We start from the raw sequence: 22,167 nt of genomic DNA, 5'->3' as shown, positions 1-22,167 counted from the left end.
AGATAACAGAAATGCATCTGTCCTCCTATTGGAGAAACAATATTATGCCAACTTATAATTACATTGTAGAGAATCTATATATATAAGGCAATTGCAAGATGGCTACACAAATGCATGAATTTTTAAAACTATATATCCCATAAAGGAAAAAGAATATTATTGATCATCCTGAAAGATGCCAAGAAAATAATTTTTTAACAATACGACAGAAATTGAAGATAACGAAACTTATTAGATATAAAAAAAAAAGAAACAAATTGTGTTACAATTAAACGTACTGTTATTTTAGTTATAGCACAGAATTAATGTAGAGAATCGTAATGAACAATTTTATATCAATAACATAAATATTTAGTAACAATCAAGCCTGATATTCATTTCAGTGTGACACATATACACATGATACATTCATAATTAATCAAATTTTTCTTAAAAAATGACTAGCGTTTAATGTCCATTGACAAATTAGGTAAGATTTGAAAAAATTAGTAAAGAATCTGAAAAGCATCGCACAATTTTAAGTTGTTCTAAGTGCCTCAAATTTATTTTGAAGTATATGTGGGTACTAGGTGAAGTGTCAGAAAAAATATGAAAGTATATTAAAAAAAATATATGTCATCGTTAATAGATTTTTTAAAATGATTGAAAATGTATAATTACAATAATTAGTCGAGATAGTTGTAGGAATATAGAATATCACTATGATTTTATAGACAGCATTAATTATACATTATGTGTTATTTAATATTACTTTTCATAAGATATTTATTAAGTAGTTTTTGTAAGTGATAAAAATATACAATATATAATAGTATCTATATATATGTGTTAGCATTCAATCATTTAATACAGCACAATTGCACATATATTATATAAATTATAAATTGTTCTCACAGTGCATTATACAAACTAAATTTTTTAGAATGACACTTAATTTTATTTTTATACGATTTTGATTTAACGTAGTTTAGAAAAAAATTAAATTCTGTTTTTGCACTATTTGTATTGATCTAACACAGTCCCATAAAATTTTCTTCTTAAAAGTGTTCATATACATAATTTTCATTCTCACGAAAAAATATTCCTACATGTTTTTCTAAGAAATTGCTCCAGATTGAAAGATTATTTTTACTTGTTCTTATAATTTGCTGACAATCCTCCATTTTTTCATATGCACGGTATCTTTTTTTTTTTACACAAATTTTTCGGGAACGTATCTATCATATAAAAACAAAATTAAATATATTTCAAACTCGGTAATTCATTACTGCTTAATAAATTATTAAGAATGAAGTAATTAACATTCGGAAAATCTAAGTACGCTGTATTCTTCAAGCGATTCATACATAGATATAAATGCAAATAAATTTATGAATTCATAAAAACTTTATTTTTCATATAGATAGTTAATTTAGTACATAAAATCATTTAGAATAAAATTTACTATTAAATTTTATACATTTGGTTATAAAATAATAATTCTGAGATAATTTTGTGTTATCTTTAGAATTCTCTCATGTTGGTTCTTTAGACGTGTTAATATTGTTTTACGAAAGATAGCTTGAAATGTAATTTATGGTGTTTATAAAAAAATAATTTTATAATTTATATTAATAGAGAAATTATATTTCTGGAAAAATATTTCTAATACTGAATTTTCGTCATAAACATACAGACTTAATATCAATGATTATTCATGTCAATAGGTTTAAGTTACATGAGACAGTTGATTTAAAATCTCGTCTCCCTTAATAGATTTTCATTTAATTAAACTTAAACTGTTTCCTGTAATCAAGTATGTATTAATTATGTATCTGGGTTATTTTGAGATCATTAGTGTAAACAAGTATTTAAGCAAAGTGTAAAGTGGCATAAAGAAATAAAAATTTTACTTAAAAACTTAAAAACTCGATCTTTTTTTTTATATATTTCTCACTATTAAAACATTTATAAAACTATCACTGTTAATTTTAATGTTCAAATTCTGTCATAGTAATATATACTGGATGTTGCGTATTGTGATGTGTACACGTTATTAAAAGTACGTCCAGTTTTTACATTATTACCATAATATGTACACACAGTTTATAATTACAATTGTTAGAATTTCATCCGAGCAGCAATTACATTTAACAATAAGTAACTTATTCTTATTACATATCAGACCATAGACATTGCTGTGAAAAGTATCAGAAGATTATAGTTATTGACATTATTAAACTGCTTAAATGCATAAACCTTTCACTACTGTTTGCATTCGTATCGGAGAATTAAAATCAATTTCTTATGAGTTCTGGGTAATGTACAATGTTCATTGTATACGTATATCTATTGCATTTAGCACTCAAGTTCTATGTATATTTATCACTTCATCTTTCGCATCATCACCAAGCTTATTCTGTGAAAGCAATGCGCTTAAAACATTTCATTTGATTAGAAGTTATCACAATAAAAAACAATTCCTACGTACTTATTAAAACTGCTATTCAAATGTTAATTAAGTGAAAGTTTACAACGTTCCTGGTATATAGTAATATACATAAAGCTAACTTTTCGGTAAGCCCGGGGTTTAAACGTAAATTCAAGCCCTTCGTTAAATTACAGAAATAAATTAATAGTATATGTGCGTTTGTTGACTGTAAGTTATACACGCTCGCGTAAGTTTCATAATTCTCTATAATCTATAAATTGGACAGTACTAAATCTAACACAGAGGAACTTTTGTTACATAACGTGTAAATCAAGAAATATTAAATATATGCCTTACAGGTCTTGACATTTTTTTTACAATTTTCATTAATAGTTTTTTTTTTTGTAGAAAATGAGATTGATGTGGTAAATGGATCATAAATTAAATACTAAATATTATTACTTTTAAAATGTAATAAAATTTGTGTCTGAAAATAATGAAGATACAGTACAACCTCCGTATCTGTGGTTTTATGTATCCATTTAGGGATTTCTCTGTATTTATCTTTTTTCTTATTACTTGGACTATGATTTATGTGATTTTCTTTAATTTTGCTATGTACTTCACACAGTAGGGGAAACAATCTGTTATCAATTTCGTGGAAATTACACGAAAGTAATTACTCTATACTAAATAATTTTTTCTATTAGAAATTTTATATTAACATTGAAGAATTTTTCGTTTTATTTAACGAAGACACCAACTATAGAATAATTTCATTTTTTAAATCTACAGTGCAAGCATATTTCAAATAATGGAGTTATAACAAGAAAATTTTTGTTAATTGTATTGTGACTCAAACTTCTAAGTTCCTCTGTAAAAGTAACATTCAATAATGTTTCAAGTTGTTAAGCATTTTTTTGAAGATTTTATTTTTGACAAATAATGTAGACAAACAACACCGAGTACGTTCAAGCAAATTCGTAATTCTTTCGAAATTTCATATATTGATTTCTAAAGCGAGACTATGTGAAGTTAAAAAACATGTGCAGTAGTCAAAACTGCAATGTAAATATTTAGTATACTTTCACGGACAAAAATCAGTAGATCGTAACATTTCTAATGATATACTACGGTATCATTTATATCGAATAAGTTTTTAATGTTTTCGAAAGACATGGCACTATATACATATGTCTGAACAAATTTATTACATCGAAATGTGATCGTTAGAAAATGTTAATAATACTTACTTCTGTTTCTAAACATTATCAAGATTTCAAATTATGGATATTAAAAAAATAATAATAATAAATAGGAACATAATTTAAATAAACTGTAAGTCCATTTAAAACAATATTATAGACTATGATCACAAATTATCAAATCTGTTTTAGAGTGGTGAAGTTTTCACGAATGTCAAAGAAAGTTACACCACATAATATTCTAATGTTATAAGATGTAGATCGTCAGATAAACTTTTGAAAAATTTCTATATAATACGTGATATATTATTATTTTTCCATTTATTCCTTTTTTTCTTTTAACAGTATCTTCAAAAAGTATAAGAAATATTAATATACTGGGAATTGTATTCAAATGAAATCTTCCGAATCGAACTTTCTCTTGTACTTCTAACGATTTCACTTAATTTGGTACTGTGTAAGGGATAAACTTAAGATATAAATTATAAGGTGGCCTTATAGAGAAAATATTTTAGTCGTTTCATGGTCAAAGAATTTTAAACGATCCTGTCTGGATCTGGAGTTTTAATAATCCTATTTCGAATTCAAAATGTAAGCTAATAATACCTTTGTCACAATGAAAAATTTAAAACACCCACGTTAAGCTTTGTCGATAGATACATTTTTCATGATATCATCTTTACTGATATTCTGGTTCATTTGATCATTCTCATATTCCACAAAGTCATCGAATAAACTTGGCCATGCTTCTGCATCATCGTAGGCACCAAGATCATCGCCAATGCTTTCGGCAAAATTCAGAAACATGTTCCACGTATCCCTGGGTATACCTCTAACATGATGGCACTCGAGAAACTTCAGCCATCTACATAGAAGAGGCGGTTCGCGTAATGTAAAGACAAGCTTCCACAGTACGATTGCCATGTCAGCTGGTAATATCCTTTGGCCTGAATTAACATCCAAGCCAAAACGGAACGTAAATCGGTAGAGATCTTTGAATAAATCACTATTTATGGACAACTCTTGAACGATTTCTGGTAGTCTTGTTTGTATACCACGTATACTGTCCACTTTCATCGCTTTTAAACCAGCAACGAATTCCTGACGCGTAAATTGGCACATCTGTTCGGCATTCAGTTTCCAAGCAAGAACAAGTACTTGAAATTCGTCCGGCGATAGTTGTAAATCATTGCAAAGTCTTTCTATGCCGTCTGCTAAAATTACATCTTTGTGCGGATCCTATTAGTAAGAAATCGTATTTCAAGTGTATATTTTCGATTAAAACTTTTATACATCTAATTCTGGTTTTACACGTCAGACACGTTCCCAAAAAATCCGTATAAAAAAACTGAGGTTAATCTCCCTATTTCTAATCATGTAAGAGTTCTGCTATCGCAAAAATTGATATTTATTATTTATTTATGCAACAATCGATAAAAAAAACTTTAATATTAGACATAAATTTTAAACCTCCCTTTATAATTAAATTTAACTAAAATTATTTAAAAAAATTTTTAAAAGTAAAACGCAGCGTTCACGTGTAACTCACGATCGCAACAGAATCGCTCAAATCACATTTCCTTACGATGGACAGACACACTTATTAAATTTATTTCTGTCAACATGCTGCTACTTATTGAACACCAAGCTGTAGCATTTTGTACGTAAATACTGAACTAATTGAAATAATTTTTCATTTAACTTTTTGCATTAAATAAAAAATATAAGTACTGAGTAGAAATCGGGACGTGATTAGAAATAGGGACATTGACCTTACTGTGTACATGAAAAAATGAAGTTTCCTCTGGACAATAAGAACCAGTAAAAATAATACGATAAAGAAATTATAAATTTTCGTTTAACTGAAAGCAATTTCCTAGAAAAATGCGTAGGAACTATTTTCTATATAATTGAAATTGAGTGAAAATCTTTAACCAAGATATCCAAATCCGTATTAAATCAAAACAGATTGTGCAAAAAAGAAAATTTTATATTCTTTCTAAACCGTGTTAAATTGGAATCATAAAAAAATCTGTGTAAAAAAGGAATTAAGTGTATTTACTAGAACACAATGAAAATCCAAATTTAAAGTTTACCTTATATTGGTCGAATAATGCATTTAATTTGCTCTCCGATTCTCTCTGTTGTTTTGATTCAATTGTTACAGTCAGTCCAGATGACTGTCCAGACCTACCTAATGGCGGTAAACATGTATAAAATCCTCTTGACAACCGTAAATTATTTTGTACACTGGGCATGGATCCACAATTATCAGATCCTACGTTATTGAATGTCGATAATGTTGTGATGGATTTTCTGTTTCCATTTATGTGTGGTTCAGGCACTAATGGCCCACTTTGTTGGCAAGAATTTGGGAACAAACCCCTAAGTTCCATTGTTTCTACAACCATTATAACAATTATGTTCAACATTGTCAGTGTCGTATAAAAGTATAATTACAAATTGATGTGTATTGCATTTTATTAAATATAAATAGCAGTGAAGTCGATAATACAACTGTACAAGAAGTCATTCAATCTATAAAAATGTAAATAAAATTGAATTTACAGACTCTGTACGTATAGTTAATATTGTAATAAGTATTGATAGTATATTTAGTGATAATTTCATTAAGTATTTAAATACAACAAACAAGAAAGACTCATCCATCAACGAATTACAGAAATGATTACCGTCTTTTTGTTCCAATGACGAGGAGTGATCAGTGGTGGCTGGTGGAAAAGGCACCTTAAAGCACGAAAAACAGTTTCCCATTGATGCTGTCCGTACTTAACATCAAACACAATTATCCTATGCATCAGTACTTCAGTCTTACATTGGCAGTCTTAATCAAAATCTAAACCATAAAACAACATAATCGTTTTAATTATTTACGTTAACACCAGCAGAATAATTCATTCTGAAGTGTGGTTGCTTAATACATAGAATACAATAAATTTCAAAAATCAAAGGTCGACAAGATTAATTTTCAGTATCTATTATCCATACTTTAAAATATCGCCACTTTTTGATAGTTCAGAGCTCTCAAAATTATATTCTGATACAGACATTTAGAGTACAAATATCATTTCATATACTACACTAATATTTATACAAGGTATTCATTCTAACAGTCCGCACGATTTTTCCGCCGTTTGCAACAATGTGAAAAAAAAAATTTTATTAATCAAAGTTTATCTGCGTTGAGTGGACAACATACAATGATAAGAAACATTTTGAAAACACATTTTTTTTCATAACAAACCCTGGTCATCATGGGTCTGGTTTTTTAAAATGAAACCATATAATTTTTTTTCCATTACAAAGAATCCTCGTTGAGTGTGCGAAGGCTCCTCGGCACTGAGTGTTCAAATGTCATCCTTTGTATCAAGCGCATACTTTGTACTTTGTTGCAGAAGCTCGGCTTCAAACGGAGCAAAAAAAAACAAATTTATGAGGTGCTGACGACTTTTCGCCTCTCACGTGAATGTTCCGTCGAGGAACCGAGCCACCCCCCCCACACTCAACGAGGATTCACTGTATATTGTAGGGGACATTAAGGTAAATTCTTGACTACAAAATGTGACATATATTTAAAATAAAAATTTTTGATTCCCTTATGTTTTGTACTAGAAGCATAGATAACGTATGGGCAAGTAGCATAAGTAATAAGGTATTTGTCTACCAGTAGGATGTTTCATTTTATTGCCACATTTGAATCCTGTTCAACTCTCTTATTCAATGTCTAATTTTTTGTACGTTCAATGTATTTATTACTGTACATGGTTAATAATATGCGAATAAAGATTAAATATAAAATTATTTAAAGTATAAATTATATTTATTTAATATTTTATTCGAAACTATGTGTAAGCTTGACCAATATCTGTTCTAACAGATTTTTATATACACCAAACGATGCATCTGCCTTTTACTAGATAGAAATGGAAAAATTCTAATAAACTATCAGTTATTTTAAACCATACAAAAGTGAAAGTATTATGAATGAATAAGAGAAACAAGAAATTTATACTTGTAAACACAAATCCTTTATTAGGTGCTCAAACGTTAAAAAAATGTTGCATGTAGTTTTTATAAAAATTGTGTACCATGTACAGTAATCAAAACAATCTGTGTCTTAACATCATTTCTAGCATAAACAAAGAGACTAATGCATATATAGTTCTAAACTTTTGGTTGATAGTGTACATAAGTACAGTTCTCACTGTTGAGGCTTTTGGGTGTGAGCCGTGTCCTTGTGGAATTGTTTTCCCTATGTTTCGCAAGTATTGCAGCTAGACCTCGACCCACTGATGAAGGTATCTGCAATACTTGCGAAACATTGGGAAAACAATTCCACAAGGACACGGCTTATACCCGAAAGCCTCAACAGTGAGAACTGTATGATGCCAGGCCATGAAAGCCTCAAATCTCTGAGTGTACATAAGTATTGAGAATAGGATCTTCATTCATGTCACATTTTTCAGTCAAAATGATCTTGAAAACAATCTATTAAAGTTTTGTACATTTGTTACGACAACTAATATGTAGTATATACATATATGTAGTAAATAATGTAAAAATTTCGTACCATAGTATAGTTTTCAAGGCTGGATTTCAAGACATAAAAATATGTGATAGAAAAACGTGTGTATTAAATGGATTTTTTACCTCATTATTAAGGAGGACTTTTGGTCTACCTGGGTCACGATAACTCCAGTAAAGACCCCCCGCAAAATATCTCGCTGTATCCACATTCATAAATTCTCATTTATTGGAAATTTTGCAACTTTCATTTGTCACAGTCGGAATTACCAAGATTCTTCGATTCCAGCCTTTTCGATCATCTCCTTTGCATGAGTTCCAGGTCTGAATTGTATTCGATCAAATACAACTGTCATTTGTAACAACGTAACCTCACAAAATGATATAGCGATACTATTATTCCATGAACAAAGCATCCATTCGTTTCCAATTATTCGATGGATCTGTATCAATGAAACATCGCCATGAAAGCACAACAATAAAGATACATGTATATTGTTCGCACTTTAATGAATAACAGGAAAATCCCTTTGCAGAAGAGCAACAACGATACACTTTTCGTAAATTCAGTGCCGATACACCATAAAAATAAGAGTCACTAGTAAGATGACACGTATGTCAAAAAACCATTAAGTCGGTACTGGTCGGTGCATATGAAATATGACTTTTACTGACAGGTACATTTGGTTACATTTTTATAAATAAAAATTATTTACAGCTATGACCACGTGCAAGTTAATTTAATGCCTGCTTCGGATCTTTTATGAGTTTCTCTTTATCATGACAGCACAACTATAATTAAATAACTTAAACATTAATAGATGAAGTTATCAGTTGTAATCGATTACAATTACGATATATTTTAACGATCGTTATATATATAGGTGTATGTGTAATTGAAAATTATAAGTCAAATTTAAAAATAAACATTTAGGATTCTAGGAATTATATTTTTATTTATTTTTTTATACAAAATGTAACAGAACGACAGAAGACCGTATTACGTGTAACCTTCTTCTTAATTTTGAATTATAAAATTTAAAGTATTTAAGTGTTTCAATAATGGTAGTATTTTGTTGCGGAATGTAAATACCCAGTCAGCCAAACCTGGAAAGCCATAATTTTGTCCAATGTCTGTTATAATGTTACGTACTCAACATGGCTACAAGTTTGATGCAAGATCTGCTACCAAGAACTTGCACGGAGATTAGCAGCAGATTAGCATCAAGTCTTGCAATATAGCCTAGGTTATAACAGTTATAACTATAGACATATATAAGGTGTAACAAAAATGTTGTCCGACCCGAAAATGGGCACTCAGGGGGTGAATTGGAAGAAGTTTTTCCTTAGCAACAATGTAATCTGAGGCTTCGTTACCGAGATATTAACGAAAAACCCCGACCAATCAAATCGCAGCGCGTAGTAGGTGTAGCGTAATAGGGTATAGCGTTCAAAATCAAATCTAGGGAAATAATTCAACGGTTGTGCAACCGTTAAGTGATTTCACTAGATTTGCTATCGCTCACCTAGTAGGGTGTAGCGTTCAGAGTCAAATCTAGTGAAATCACTCAACGGTTGCACAACGGTTGTGTCTTCTGAAACAGCCATTAAACGGCGAGTTAAGGAACTAGAGGAAAAACTGGGGATTACCCGGTTTAACCAGCCTGTTATAGAATTTTATCAAATTTCATAGTAGCCGAGGATTTTATTGCATTGTGTTCATTAACGTCAATTGGGTAGAGCTGGAGCAGGCACAGCACAAGTATACTCATGTAAGTACTTGTGTGACTGATATTGATTAAAAATTGATTCCGTCGCAACAAACAATAGCAGTTTTGCTTATTCTCACGTGATGTAATTTCTATTGGTTCAATTTATGGCGAGCAGAAGCGTACTTACTTGAAATAAACCTAATTGTAAGGGTAAACCCCTCTAGTAATAAATTTTGTAATTTTTAATTTAAATTAAATTATGTAATTTTAAAAGAGTTTTTGACTGTTTTAAGATCGACATAGTTTCCAACGTTTTTTAAAGTCCTTAGAACTCTTAGATTATAAAAGTCTTAGTAGTCTTAAAATTTAAAACATCTTAAAAATCTTAGTCTAAATACTCTATTATACATTCTACTATCTAATTTAAACGTAATTATTATACATTATTTCCATATAATTGAAGTTTAATTTTGATATTCAATTTAAATATAAATAATAAAATAAAATAAGACTTTAAAGAACCTTTGAAATTAACAAAATTATTCAAAACTATTATGGATAGGCTCTTTCCAAAATGTTCCAAGACGTTTTGTATCAACTTGAACTCATCACTACCCGTTCTTTTATTAATTTAAATTTAAATGAAACATTATTGTGCAAAGTCTTCGTATTTTGAAATAGCTAAATATTTCACAAAAGTTTTTCTTTATTATTTAGATTAGAACAATAATTAAGCAAAATTTGTGGAAGGTTGATTTTATGTGCGGAATAAATAGATTCTTTTTTATATCTGGTTACATCCCTGAAAGAGTCACGTGCTGTTGTTGTGACGCAGTTCATCTTGAAAGTAGCATCAAGTATATCGCATGGTCCTGCATGGTCCTGCATGCTCCTGACAGTTGCATGAAAGAAATATGAAGTTGCATCATTTTTACCAGTAAATTTCATTAGAAAGTGCCATTGTTGCAATATTTAAAAAATTTGTTATTTATTTTTACAATTTCGGTAATGTTATGTTTAATGATTTCCATCGAATTAGTAACATGTTTAGAAAAGAAACTATAATTACTAACGGTTAAATAATTTTTTATTTAATGTTATGAATTTACATTAGTTGAAGGTTTCTAAACATGTGCTAACCATAAATGTGTGAACAAATGACAAATGCGTATATTTACATTGATTCTACGCTTTTTACTGTCAATTGTTATTGTCGTTCTATTGTTACGATTGTTACTTTGGAAGGAGAGTTCGTTATTTCTTTTTAACTTAAGTTTATTTTTGTTAAACACAAAATCCGATTCAAACAAATTCACGTACATATTTTTAAATTATTGACATTAATTATTAATAAATCATGGATGTGTTTCCATATAAATTGAAATTATTTTAGTTGTGCACACAGATTATTCTATTATATTGGGTTTATATTTTTGTTTTACTGTCAGTCATATTTTTGTTTCATTGTTATCATAATTTTCGAAAAACAGATCGTATTAGAGTGATATATTACACATTACATAATAGCAAATACATAATTGATTGAATAAACTGTTTTCATGTTTACATAACAAATGTTTTTGTATGAACAGAAATTCCCATTATTTATGCATTAACCCGATATATTGGCAATATAGAATTACTAATAAAAGACTGTTGAGTAATGATTATACAAAAATTACTGTAGTAGATTATAATAAATGGATTATCATTATTTGTATGTTTCAGATAAGTTTCATTGATACACTCTAATAAAATGTTGGAGTTACCACGTATTACAAGATCAGTGCGATTGTACACAAATCTTGGACGTATTAAAAGTACAGCAGACTTAGAACCAAATGATTTACTTAAAAAACAGGCAGAGCAATCTAAGCTAAAGAGGTATATTTTTGATTAACATTTTATGTATTTACAACATATAGTACAAAACAAATATTTTCAAGTATAAATATTTCTTGTTATAGTATTTGAAAGTGATGCTATTAATTTTAAATAAGAACTTGGTCTGTAGAGGAGAATATAATGTGCACAATGATTATAGTAACCAGCTTGGATTATAGATCTGTTGCAAATGTTGCATAAAAAATACATAGAGAATAAATTTACATGTTCCTGTAGATTTCAATTTGAAAAATTCGAAAAATATAACTGATTGAATTAAAAGGAAACAATACAGATTTCGCCAGTGAACGAACAGTATTAAGAAAATGAATATTTCTACGTAATGGTGGGAAAATTGTTTGAATATGAAACAGGGAATTGAAAAACAAAATCAATATTTAATCATTTGCTTGTTTCAATAACTTAATTTACTCATTTTTATAGATAATGTTCATTCATTGGTATGTGTTCATTTACTGGTGCATTCACCCCCCTTTCATTCATACTTTGTCAAGCCAAACATAAGAAACACGTGTCTGGTGTGGTACGCACTGTTACGAATTAAATCATAAAGCAAAGGATTGAAAAATGTTTTCTTTTAACTTCCTTGTTTATTTTCTTGAATAATATACGTTATTTTAAATATAATTATTTAATATGTTAATAAATATTTGTTTCATGTTAATATATAGCGAACTAAACTGGCATGGTTTGGTCAGCTGCTTTCCGAAAGATGTCAAGCGTTATTTGGATGAGTTGCGGCGGATTTGTGCGAAAATATTTGGTGCGTAATAATTTACAGTGAGATAAAATAAAATACTATTCCTAATTTTGTCTTATTTCAGATGATTGTCCTGTTGAACTCGTCCATGAATTTACGATATTTACATTGTATTTATTAATTGACGAAGAATGCATGACACAAAAAGTATTTAATATGTTAAAGGAAAGAGCAGGGAACTTAGAACATCAAGATGCTGGTAATATAATGAAGGTGAACGCATGTAATCTTGTAGAAGTTTCATTCATACTTTAATATCATGATTAATGCAAGAAATTGACTTTTTGTATTATACCAGTAGTCAGCAGACTATTTTTTTTAACTGTTACAAGCTGTTGTTTTGTTTTCACAGATAATTTTATTGATTCGAAAAAACTTAAGTGAAGATATGTTGACCTTATTAAGAAATAACAAGGAAAATATTAATAACAAGGAGACGTCTGAAAACAAAGTATTTGACGCAAAGTTCGTCTACAAACCTGCTAGGGCAATATGGCCAAACACTATAGCACTTCGTAGTATGTCATCGGAAAGTATAAGTGAACGAACAAACAATTTTACAATGAATTACAATGACTACATAAGTAAATCATGCAAAACTGAGGTATGTATTAAACTCGTTTAGTTTCATATTAACTTCCTGGTCCATTGAAAAATTGAATAAGTCGTATCGTTATTTTAGTTTAATAAAGCAAGATGCAAAGAAGGTTTGAAGTTGTGCCACATGAAGTATTTGGAAATGATGTCTTTCGACGTTTTCGTGAAGTATATAATGGATGTACTCAAAACTTCTGGCAATCAGCAAAATGATTTACTTGATTTCTTAGGTTGCGAACAGATAGACTTTATACAGTATATTATTCAACATAAAAACAGTATTACAGCCTTAGCTACTGGTCCTTGTCCTGGTATAAAAATACCGAAGGTTTCTCATGGACAAGGACCAGTAATTAGTGGTCAAGTAACTGTTCAGTCTGAAAAAGAAAAGTATCTGCGGAAACAAATACGAAAAGAAGAGAAGAAATTAAATAAAATGTCGGGTAAACGTGAAGGAAATGACATTGAATCGCAAGAACTGTATTTGAAGAAACAGGAAGCATTAATCGAGTCACGTACACCTATATTCAAGAAAGATACTTATTCCAGTAAGAATGTACGAGAAAACTTTCCCTTCGTATTTGACTCGAATACAAACAGTAGGTGTACAAATGGTTATGTCTCGGGTCAGAAAATAATGTTGCCAGAAAATGTTGCAAGGGAGGATACGAACACAAAGGAAGAAGTTCGTATACCGATTCCAGAATTACAAGAAATTAATGTCAGTTACAAACCCATTAAGATATCCACGTTAGATGATATCGGGCAAATGGCATTCAGCGGAATCGAAGAGCTAAATCGAATACAAAGTATAGTGTTCGATGTAGCGTATCATACAAATGAGAATTTGTTGATTTGCGCGCCAACCGGTGCTGGAAAAACGAACGTTGCTATGCTGACTGTTATACATCAAATAAAACAACATATTGAACAGGGTCAGTTAATGAAAAATCAGTTTAAAATCATTTACGTGACGCCTATGAAAGCGTTGGCAGCGGAGATGACGACGAATTTTGGTAAAAGACTCGAACGCCTTGGTATATCGGTTCGAGAACTGACCGGTGATATGCAGTTGACCAAGTCGGAGATCCAGCAAACGCAGATGATTGTCACTACGCCAGAAAAATGGGACGTTCTTACTAGAAAAGGGGCCGGCGATACTTCCCTTACTCGCATAGTAAAGTTGTTAATTATCGACGAGGTGCATTTGTTGCACGGCGACAGAGGGCCGGTAGTTGAAGCACTGGTCGCCCGAACCATAAGACAAGTGGAATCGTCTCAAAGTATGATCAGAATAGTCGGGCTGTCAGCGACTCTACCGAATTACGTGGACGTTGCAAAATTTTTAAGGGTGAATCCATATAGAGGCCTGTTTTATTTCGATCATCGTTTCCGTCCAGTGCCACTTAGTCAGACGTTTATAGGTGTAAAAGCAACTGCACCGTTGCAACAGGCGACTGATATGGATCTCATATGTTATGAAAAGGTTGTAGAGTTTGTGCGGAATGGACATCAAGTTTTGGTGTTTGTGCATGCACGTAATGCTACTATTAGGGTGGCGACTGTGCTGAAAGAGTTGGCTATGAAACATAACACATTAAAGTTATTCATACCTGATGGCCATGCAAAGTTCACTAGAACGGCTTTTGCCAAATCAAACAACAAGCATCTGCTCGAGTTATTCAATCACGGGTTGTCAGTGCATCATGCCGGTTTGCTGCGCGCGGAGAGAAATCAAATTGAAAAATTCTTTTCTGACGGACTCATTAGAGTACTAGTGTGTACCTCGACATTGGCCTGGGGCGTAAACTTACCTGCGCATGCCGTTATCATAAGGGGAACGGAAATATATGATTCACAACGCGGCTCGTATATCGATTTAGACATATTGGATGTCCTGCAAATTTTTGGACGTGCTGGCAGACCGCAATTCGACACTGAAGGTCACGCAACCATCATTACTGCCCATAGTAAGTTGTATCATTATTTGTCGTTATTGACGAATCAGATACCCATCGAGAGTAATTTCATTAAATATTTGGCCGACAATTTGAATGCGGAAATTGCATTGGGCACAATATCCAACGTAGAAGAAGCTATACAGTGGTTGAGTTACACCTATTTATTCGTTCGGATGCGATTGAATCATCATGTTTATGGGATTCCGTATCAAGTCACAGTAGACGATCCGAATTTGGAGCAAATGAGAAGGGAACTAATCGATATATCAGCCCGGTCATTGGATCAAGCGAAAATGATCCGGTACAATCAGAATACTGGGGATCTGAATACGACAGATCTGGGACGTATCGCAAGTCACTTTTATCTTAAATACGACACCGTACAAATTTTCAATGAATTGATCAAAGCAATTATGACCGAGGCAGACGTACTCGCAATGATATCCCAATCCCAAGAGTTTAAACAGCTGAAGGTGCGCGACGATGAAATTAACGAGCTGCAATCTATGTTCGACGATTGTTGCGAACTCGAAGCGAAAGGTGGTGTGGAAAATATTTACGGTAAAGTGAATATTTTGCTGCAAACATATTTATCGCGCGCTCGGATCAATACATTTTCATTGATATCGGATCAGGCGTACGTTACACAGAATGCCGTACGTATATGTAGAGCGTTGTTCACGATTATGTTAAGGCAAAATAACGCGATAATGTCCGGTCGGCTGTTGGAAATAGCGAAAATGCTCGAATTGCAACAATGGAGTCATAAGACACCGTTGCGCCAATTCTTTTGCTTGCCATTGGAAATTATTAATAAAATAGAAGATTATGAGTTAAGGATTGAGAGATTGTATGATATGAATGTGAAAGAAATCGGTGATATTTTGCGTAATCCGAGGGCAGCGGTGCTCGTCAAGAAATGTTGCGAGGAGCTGCCCATGATAGAAATGGAGTACAGTTTACAGCCTATCACCCGCAGGATTTTAAGGATACGTTTGAAAATATATCCTCAGTTCCAGTGGAATGACAAAGTTCATGGTAAAACCTCGGAGCCATTTTGGATATGGATAGAAGATCCAGATACTAATTTCCTCTATCACCACGAATACTTTGTCTTAACAAAGAAGATGGTTTGCAATCAACTTGAACAGGAGCTTGTGATGACTATACCATTGCAGGAACCACTACCATCGCAGTATATAGTGAAAGCAACAAGTGATCGTTGGCTAGGCAGCGAAAGCATGACACCCCTTACATTTCATGATTTAATACTACCCGACATATATCCACCATTTACAGATTTATTGGATTTGCAGCTGTTACCAGTGAAAGCGTTGGCACATCCAGTGTTCGAAAGACTCTACAAATTTACTCACTTCAATCTGATACAAACACAAATCTTTCATTGTTTGTATCATACGGATAACAATGTACTGTTGGGTGCTCCAACTGGTTCTGGAAAAACAATTGTTGCCGAAATAGCTATGTTTAGGGTCTTCAAGGAATATCCTACACAGAAAGTTGTATATATTGCGCCCCTGAAAGCTCTAGTTAGAGAACGAATAAAAGACTGGAAAATTCGACTTGAAGAGCAACTTGGAAAGAAAGTGGTGGAATTAACTGGTGATGTAACACCAGATGTTAAAGTAATAGCTAGTGCGAATGTTATTGTAACTACACCAGAAAAATGGGATGGTATCAGCAGAAGTTGGCAGACAAGATCATACGTAAAAGATGTTGCACTCATAATCATAGATGAGATCCATCTATTAGGGGAAGACCGTGGTCCTGTATTGGAGGTTATAATCTCGAGAACTAATTTCATCTCTTCTCATACCAAGAAGAAACTAAGAATTATCGGACTGTCCACAGCGTTGGCCAATGCAGTGGATTTAGCCAATTGGCTTGGTATACAGAATATGGGCCTGTATAATTTCCGGCCAAGCGTACGACCTGTACCATTGGAAATTCACATAAACGGATTTCCTGGAAAGCATTACTGTCCTCGAATGGCAACAATGAATAGGCCAACTTTTCAAGCGATCAGACAACATTCACCATGTAGCCCAGCACTTGTATTCGTTTCGTCACGTAGACAGACACGGTTGACAGCACTCGATCTGATCGCTTATCTTGCAGCAGAAGATAATCCTAAACAATGGTTGCACATGCCTGACGAAGAGATGAATAACATATTAGATCATGTACGAGATTCGAATTTGAAACTTACACTTGCTTTTGGAATTGGGCTTCACCATGCTGGTCTTCACGATAAAGATAAAAGAACTGTAGAGGAACTGTTTGTTAATAACAAGATTCAGGTACGATTTTCTCAAATATTGAACAATATAACTGCATATAAGATTCTTTAGTATGTATAAGTTTATTTACAAATTCAATGGTAATTTCATTCTTTATTCTTGACTCCCTGGTTTGCTTCAGTTGTTTCCAATGTGTTGCACATTCCTCTAGGTATTAATATATTTACCATTATTTATATCTATAATGTTCTGCATCTATTAATATTTATATCATTATTGGTCAGAAATGCCGTAAAAGTCTATTCACAAAGATTTGTGCGAGGTTATGCCTAAGAAAATCTTTAAATAGCTTCTAGTTTTGACAGAATAAAGAAATATATTGAGTCCTGATTATAGTTAATCGAAATAGGAGCCTCATTTCATACGTATAATTCATATAAAATTGAAATAAAATATCCTGTTTTTGTAATTTCGATAATATAATTCTTTAAAATATATTTAAAATATTCAGATTCACAATTTCAGATGCTAATTTTTGTATAAATGTTATTTAGGTGTTGATTACTACAGCTACATTAGCTTGGGGTGTAAATTTCCCTGCTCATTTGGTGGTGATAAAAGGAACCGAATATTACGATGGTAAAACAAAACGTTACGTTGACATGCCAATTACGGATGTGCTTCAGATGATGGGTCGAGCTGGTCGACCGCAGTTTGATAATTCTGGTGTGGCAGTTGTTTTGGTGCATGATTTGAAGAAAAACTTCTATAAAAACTTTTTGCACGAGCCATTTCCAGTTGAATCAAGTTTACTGGCAGTATTGCCAGATCATATAAACGCGGAGATTGTGGCTGGTACAATTAAAAACAAACAAGAGTTCTTAGATTACTTAACATGGACCTATTTCTTTAGGAGACTAATGAAAAATCCTAAATATTATGATTTACATGCGTTGGAGCCTCATACGATCAATGAGTACTTATCCTCTTTAGTGGACAATACAATACAGGTGTTGATGGAATCACATTGTATTGATTTTGATGAGGTATGCACTGTTAAATATATTCACTAAATCGCGATAATAAAACGTATATTATTTATAATAATGTTATTAAAATTCTTCTGATTTCAGAGCGAACAAATTATATATCCACTTTCAATGGGTAAAATAGCATCATTTTATTATCTCACGTATAAAACCATGCTGATGTTTGAACAGTCGTTAAAGGATGGATTGTCATTGGACGATTGTTTACGTATTTTATGTAATTCTAATGAATACAATGAATTACCTGTAAGACACAATGAAGAATTATTAAACGAGTAAGTTATAAATCTTATTAGCTAAAAGCAAAACAAACCAGAGAATATACTCCAACTTATCTCGTTATTTAACAGGGAACTAAGTAAAATGTGTCGTTATAGAGTAGATAATTACTCATACGATTCTCCAAATACTAAAGCATTCCTGTTACTCCAAGCACACTTTTCAAGACTTCCATTACCATGTACAGATTATACCACTGATTTAAAACTAGTTCTTGATCAAGCGATCAGAATTCTTCAGGTATGTTTAATTAAAACACAAATTTCTCTATGCCTATGCAAAACAGATAATAACTCACTCGCTGGATGTAGGGTCATTCTGACCCAATGACCACCGTTCATCACTATACTATTCGTTATAAGACATTACAGTCACTCAGAAGAATCTGATTATTCCACATCAAAGAGCTCCTGGAATAATTTTCCGCGGGTATCCGAGTGTCATGGTGTCTTATGTAAATGTCGACGCGTAATTTCAGGACTTTCCTTGAATTTTACAAAATAGTGTATTCAACTAAAACATTTAAATTTTAAGTTTAAGAAACCTGTTTTAATTTTTTATTTAAAGAGGGATTTAGTTAATTATATTGAATACATTTAGTTAAACTGTATTTAAATGTGCGTGACTTTCGTAAATCAGTTTCTTCATCTGCGCTTTTTTTCGTAGATATGGATGCATGACGTTTTGTTATTTTTTTTAAAAAACGAAACTAGCATTTTTAAATATTTTTTTTATTACAATGGATTATTTCAACTTTTGACTAACACAAAAAGTCTTGAAATTTCGGAACGATACTTACGTTGAACACCCTGTATACCTTCCTAAACTGATCCTTCAACATCCTCACGTCTAAAGCATGGTCTGCTAGGTAGCCTATATTGATGCAGTGATTACCACTAGCTGACTAAAGACAAAATACTACTTTCTTTTTCACTAAGTTTTCGCCGCTGCCATCCTCCATTCTGATTTCAGCCGTAAATTGTTTATTCCATTATTTCATTCTTATTACTCTACACTGATGCCGTAAAGATTTATTTACAAAATTGTATGTATAATTTCATCTTCAAAATTGCGTATAGCAAAATTTTCGCCGCGGTTCAAAATAACCCTGCATACGCTCACTGCGTCATGTTTGTACCATTCGCCGACTCAGAATTAATATTGATATAAAATACTGACCTACTATTTTCAGGCAATGATAGATACAGTTGCAGAACATGGGTGGTTAAGTACGACGCTCGTGATAATTCAGTTACTTCAAATGATTATTCAAGCTCGGTGGATTGACGAAAGTGCAATTACTACACTGCCTCATATAAGTTCAGAACATTTACCACTATTTTCACGCCTAACTACAGGTCTTCCTGCATTATGCAACGTTGTGTTTAATAGATACCATTCATTTGTTCAAGTACTTGGTAAACATTTTCAAGAAAATGAAATATACGAGGTAAATCAAATTTTGATAGTTTCAGATGATGATAAACATTTCAATACTTCAGACGATGAAAGTGTTGTGTTAGAAATATTAAACGTGTGGAGTAAACTAAGGTTAAAAGTTCTTTTATATGCGTACTTAATCTATTTTGTATTTTTTTTTTTAATTCTGTGATAGGACAAGGTGAAATAAGAGACTATGTGAAAAAATGTTACAAAATTCCTTCAACCTCTGAAGCCTTCAATTATCATTATGTTGAGCATTGTGATTGTCAAAGTATTAATTAAAAACTTTATCGATAATGTTACAGATACATCAAGTAATTAAAGCAATGCCAGCAATTTATCTTGATTTAAGTTTGAATGGACATTGGTCTGACAGTACTGCACAGAAACCAATAATGTTGAGTTCAGAAAATTGGATTTACATCGATGTACATAAAGATCACGATTATGTATTGAATATTGGATTGCGACGAAAGAATAAATCTAATAATTTAAAAGCGCATTGTCCTATGTACGAAAAGGGAAAGGACGAGGGCTGGTTCCTGATTTTAGGTAATATTTATGAGAGAGATTTATTGGCGTTAAAACGAGTGAGTGGAATAAATGACCAATGGAGACATCATCAGTTAGAATTTACGGCGCCATCGAGATTAGGTGAAGTATACTCTTGAACAGAAAAATATTCTCATTCTTTCAATCTGAAAGGATCACTAAAAGCACGGTAATAGTGTACAATTCGCTAAATATTATTTTAAAAAGGCAAAATAATATTTTTAAAAATGTCGCAATTATAAGTACCTTTAATTTCAAGTTAAATTTCTAACCGAAACCTAATTAAATTAATTGTTTATTTTCAAAGCATTATACTGATCAGTGTTGGATAGAGCTAGTTTAATACAAAAAAATACTTTTCAATGCATTGTACTGATCAGAGTTGGGGCTCTAAAAAATATCAGAGTCATAAAACAAGATTTCATCACATATTTAAACCTATTAATGAGATATACGATAGTGACACTAAGGTGAGCAGTCATTAAATAGCAATAATGAACTAAGCAGTGACATAGATGATTATTAGTATCCGATTTTTTTTTTTATTATACTACCTCTAACCAACTCTGATAATCATGATGCTTTAAAAATAAACAATTAAACCTCTTATTTGACTGAAAATCGAAGATACCGATCGAATTGTACACTATAACCAAAAGCCACTGATCTTTAGAAAATAAGCAACTAAATCATTGTTTCTCTTATAGGAAAAACAACACTGACATTTTATTTGATGTCCGATTGTTACATAGGACTGGATCAGCAGTATGAAGTACAAATAAACGTAATACCTTAATTTAATACAAGTAAAAAAACGCTCAAAAGACTGAAGGACAGTGTAAATATGTACACCTGTAACTTGTTAACTTAATTTCCATTAAAGTTATCGATTATAAACAAAATATTTTAATACAAGATATAGTTATGTTGTTTAATAAATGGAACTGTGAAAATTGTTTTAGCATCTAGAGGTCTAGTAATTAAAACTGCGATAATTTAAATATACTTTTTTAAGCATTTGTTTTCTGAATGTGCATACAAATTTACATACATCTTCCTTACATAGTACACACGACCATGAAACAATGTAAGTATATGGATTACTCTATTTATTTCTTACAAATATAAATTTCACCAGCTTAATATACAAAGATAAAAAAAAAAGCAACACTTCGAGGATCAATTTTAGAATTTCACGATGAATGAATTAATATCGCATAGTAAAAAAGATAAAAGAAAAAATATTGTTAGTTCACTTTATTACAAAACAAGTTTCATCGAGTACAAGCAAGATTTTCTATAAAAAATTTCGATCGTAACACAAACATCGGTAATTCATAAAAAATAAAAGGATATTTGTAATATCATAAAATTTCTTACACGCTTTTTTTTTATGTACTGATCCTCCTTCACACTTACATCGTTACACTGTGACAATACAATATTTGTATTGTTCCCTTTAATTTCCTACGCTAACGAGAAATAACA

The 22,167-nt window shown here is 31.6% G+C and overlaps 2 protein-coding genes across 2 annotated transcripts; one reads left to right on the top strand and one right to left on the bottom strand.

Annotated features, from left to right (window-relative positions):
• Positions 1-4,112: 4,112 nt before the first annotated feature.
• Positions 4,113-8,527, bottom strand: LOC107185593 (DCN1-like protein 3). Its single transcript, XM_015573312.1, has 4 exons — positions 8,287-8,527; positions 6,309-6,472; positions 5,712-6,016; positions 4,113-4,854 (listed from the first exon to the last, which is right to left on the bottom strand). The coding sequence occupies exons 2-4, from the start codon at positions 6,388-6,390 to the stop codon at positions 4,255-4,257; spliced, it is 987 nt and encodes a 328-aa protein (XP_015428798.1). The 5' UTR covers positions 6,391-6,472; positions 8,287-8,527; the 3' UTR covers positions 4,113-4,254.
• Positions 8,528-10,837: 2,310 nt separating this feature from the next.
• LOC107185522 (activating signal cointegrator 1 complex subunit 3) lies at positions 10,838-21,628 on the top strand. The gene is made up of 12 exons (XM_015573216.1): positions 10,838-10,877; positions 11,601-11,756; positions 12,449-12,540; positions 12,602-12,750; positions 12,890-13,141; positions 13,220-17,416; positions 17,911-18,402; positions 18,490-18,680; positions 18,756-18,924; positions 19,877-20,134; positions 20,433-20,781; positions 21,387-21,628. Exons 2-12 carry the CDS (start codon positions 11,629-11,631, stop codon positions 21,473-21,475), a joined length of 6,366 nt encoding a protein of 2,121 aa, XP_015428702.1. The 5' UTR covers positions 10,838-10,877; positions 11,601-11,628; the 3' UTR covers positions 21,476-21,628.
• Positions 21,629-22,167: the final 539 nt, after the last annotated feature.

This window comes from Dufourea novaeangliae, unplaced genomic scaffold, assembly GCF_001272555.1.
Source record: "Dufourea novaeangliae isolate 0120121106 unplaced genomic scaffold, ASM127255v1 scaffold48, whole genome shotgun sequence".
In the NCBI taxonomy this organism is placed as follows: domain Eukaryota; kingdom Metazoa; phylum Arthropoda; class Insecta; order Hymenoptera; family Halictidae; genus Dufourea; species Dufourea novaeangliae.
The sequence above is the reverse complement of the archived record's forward strand: the minus strand, read 5'-3'. Positions and strand labels throughout refer to the sequence as shown.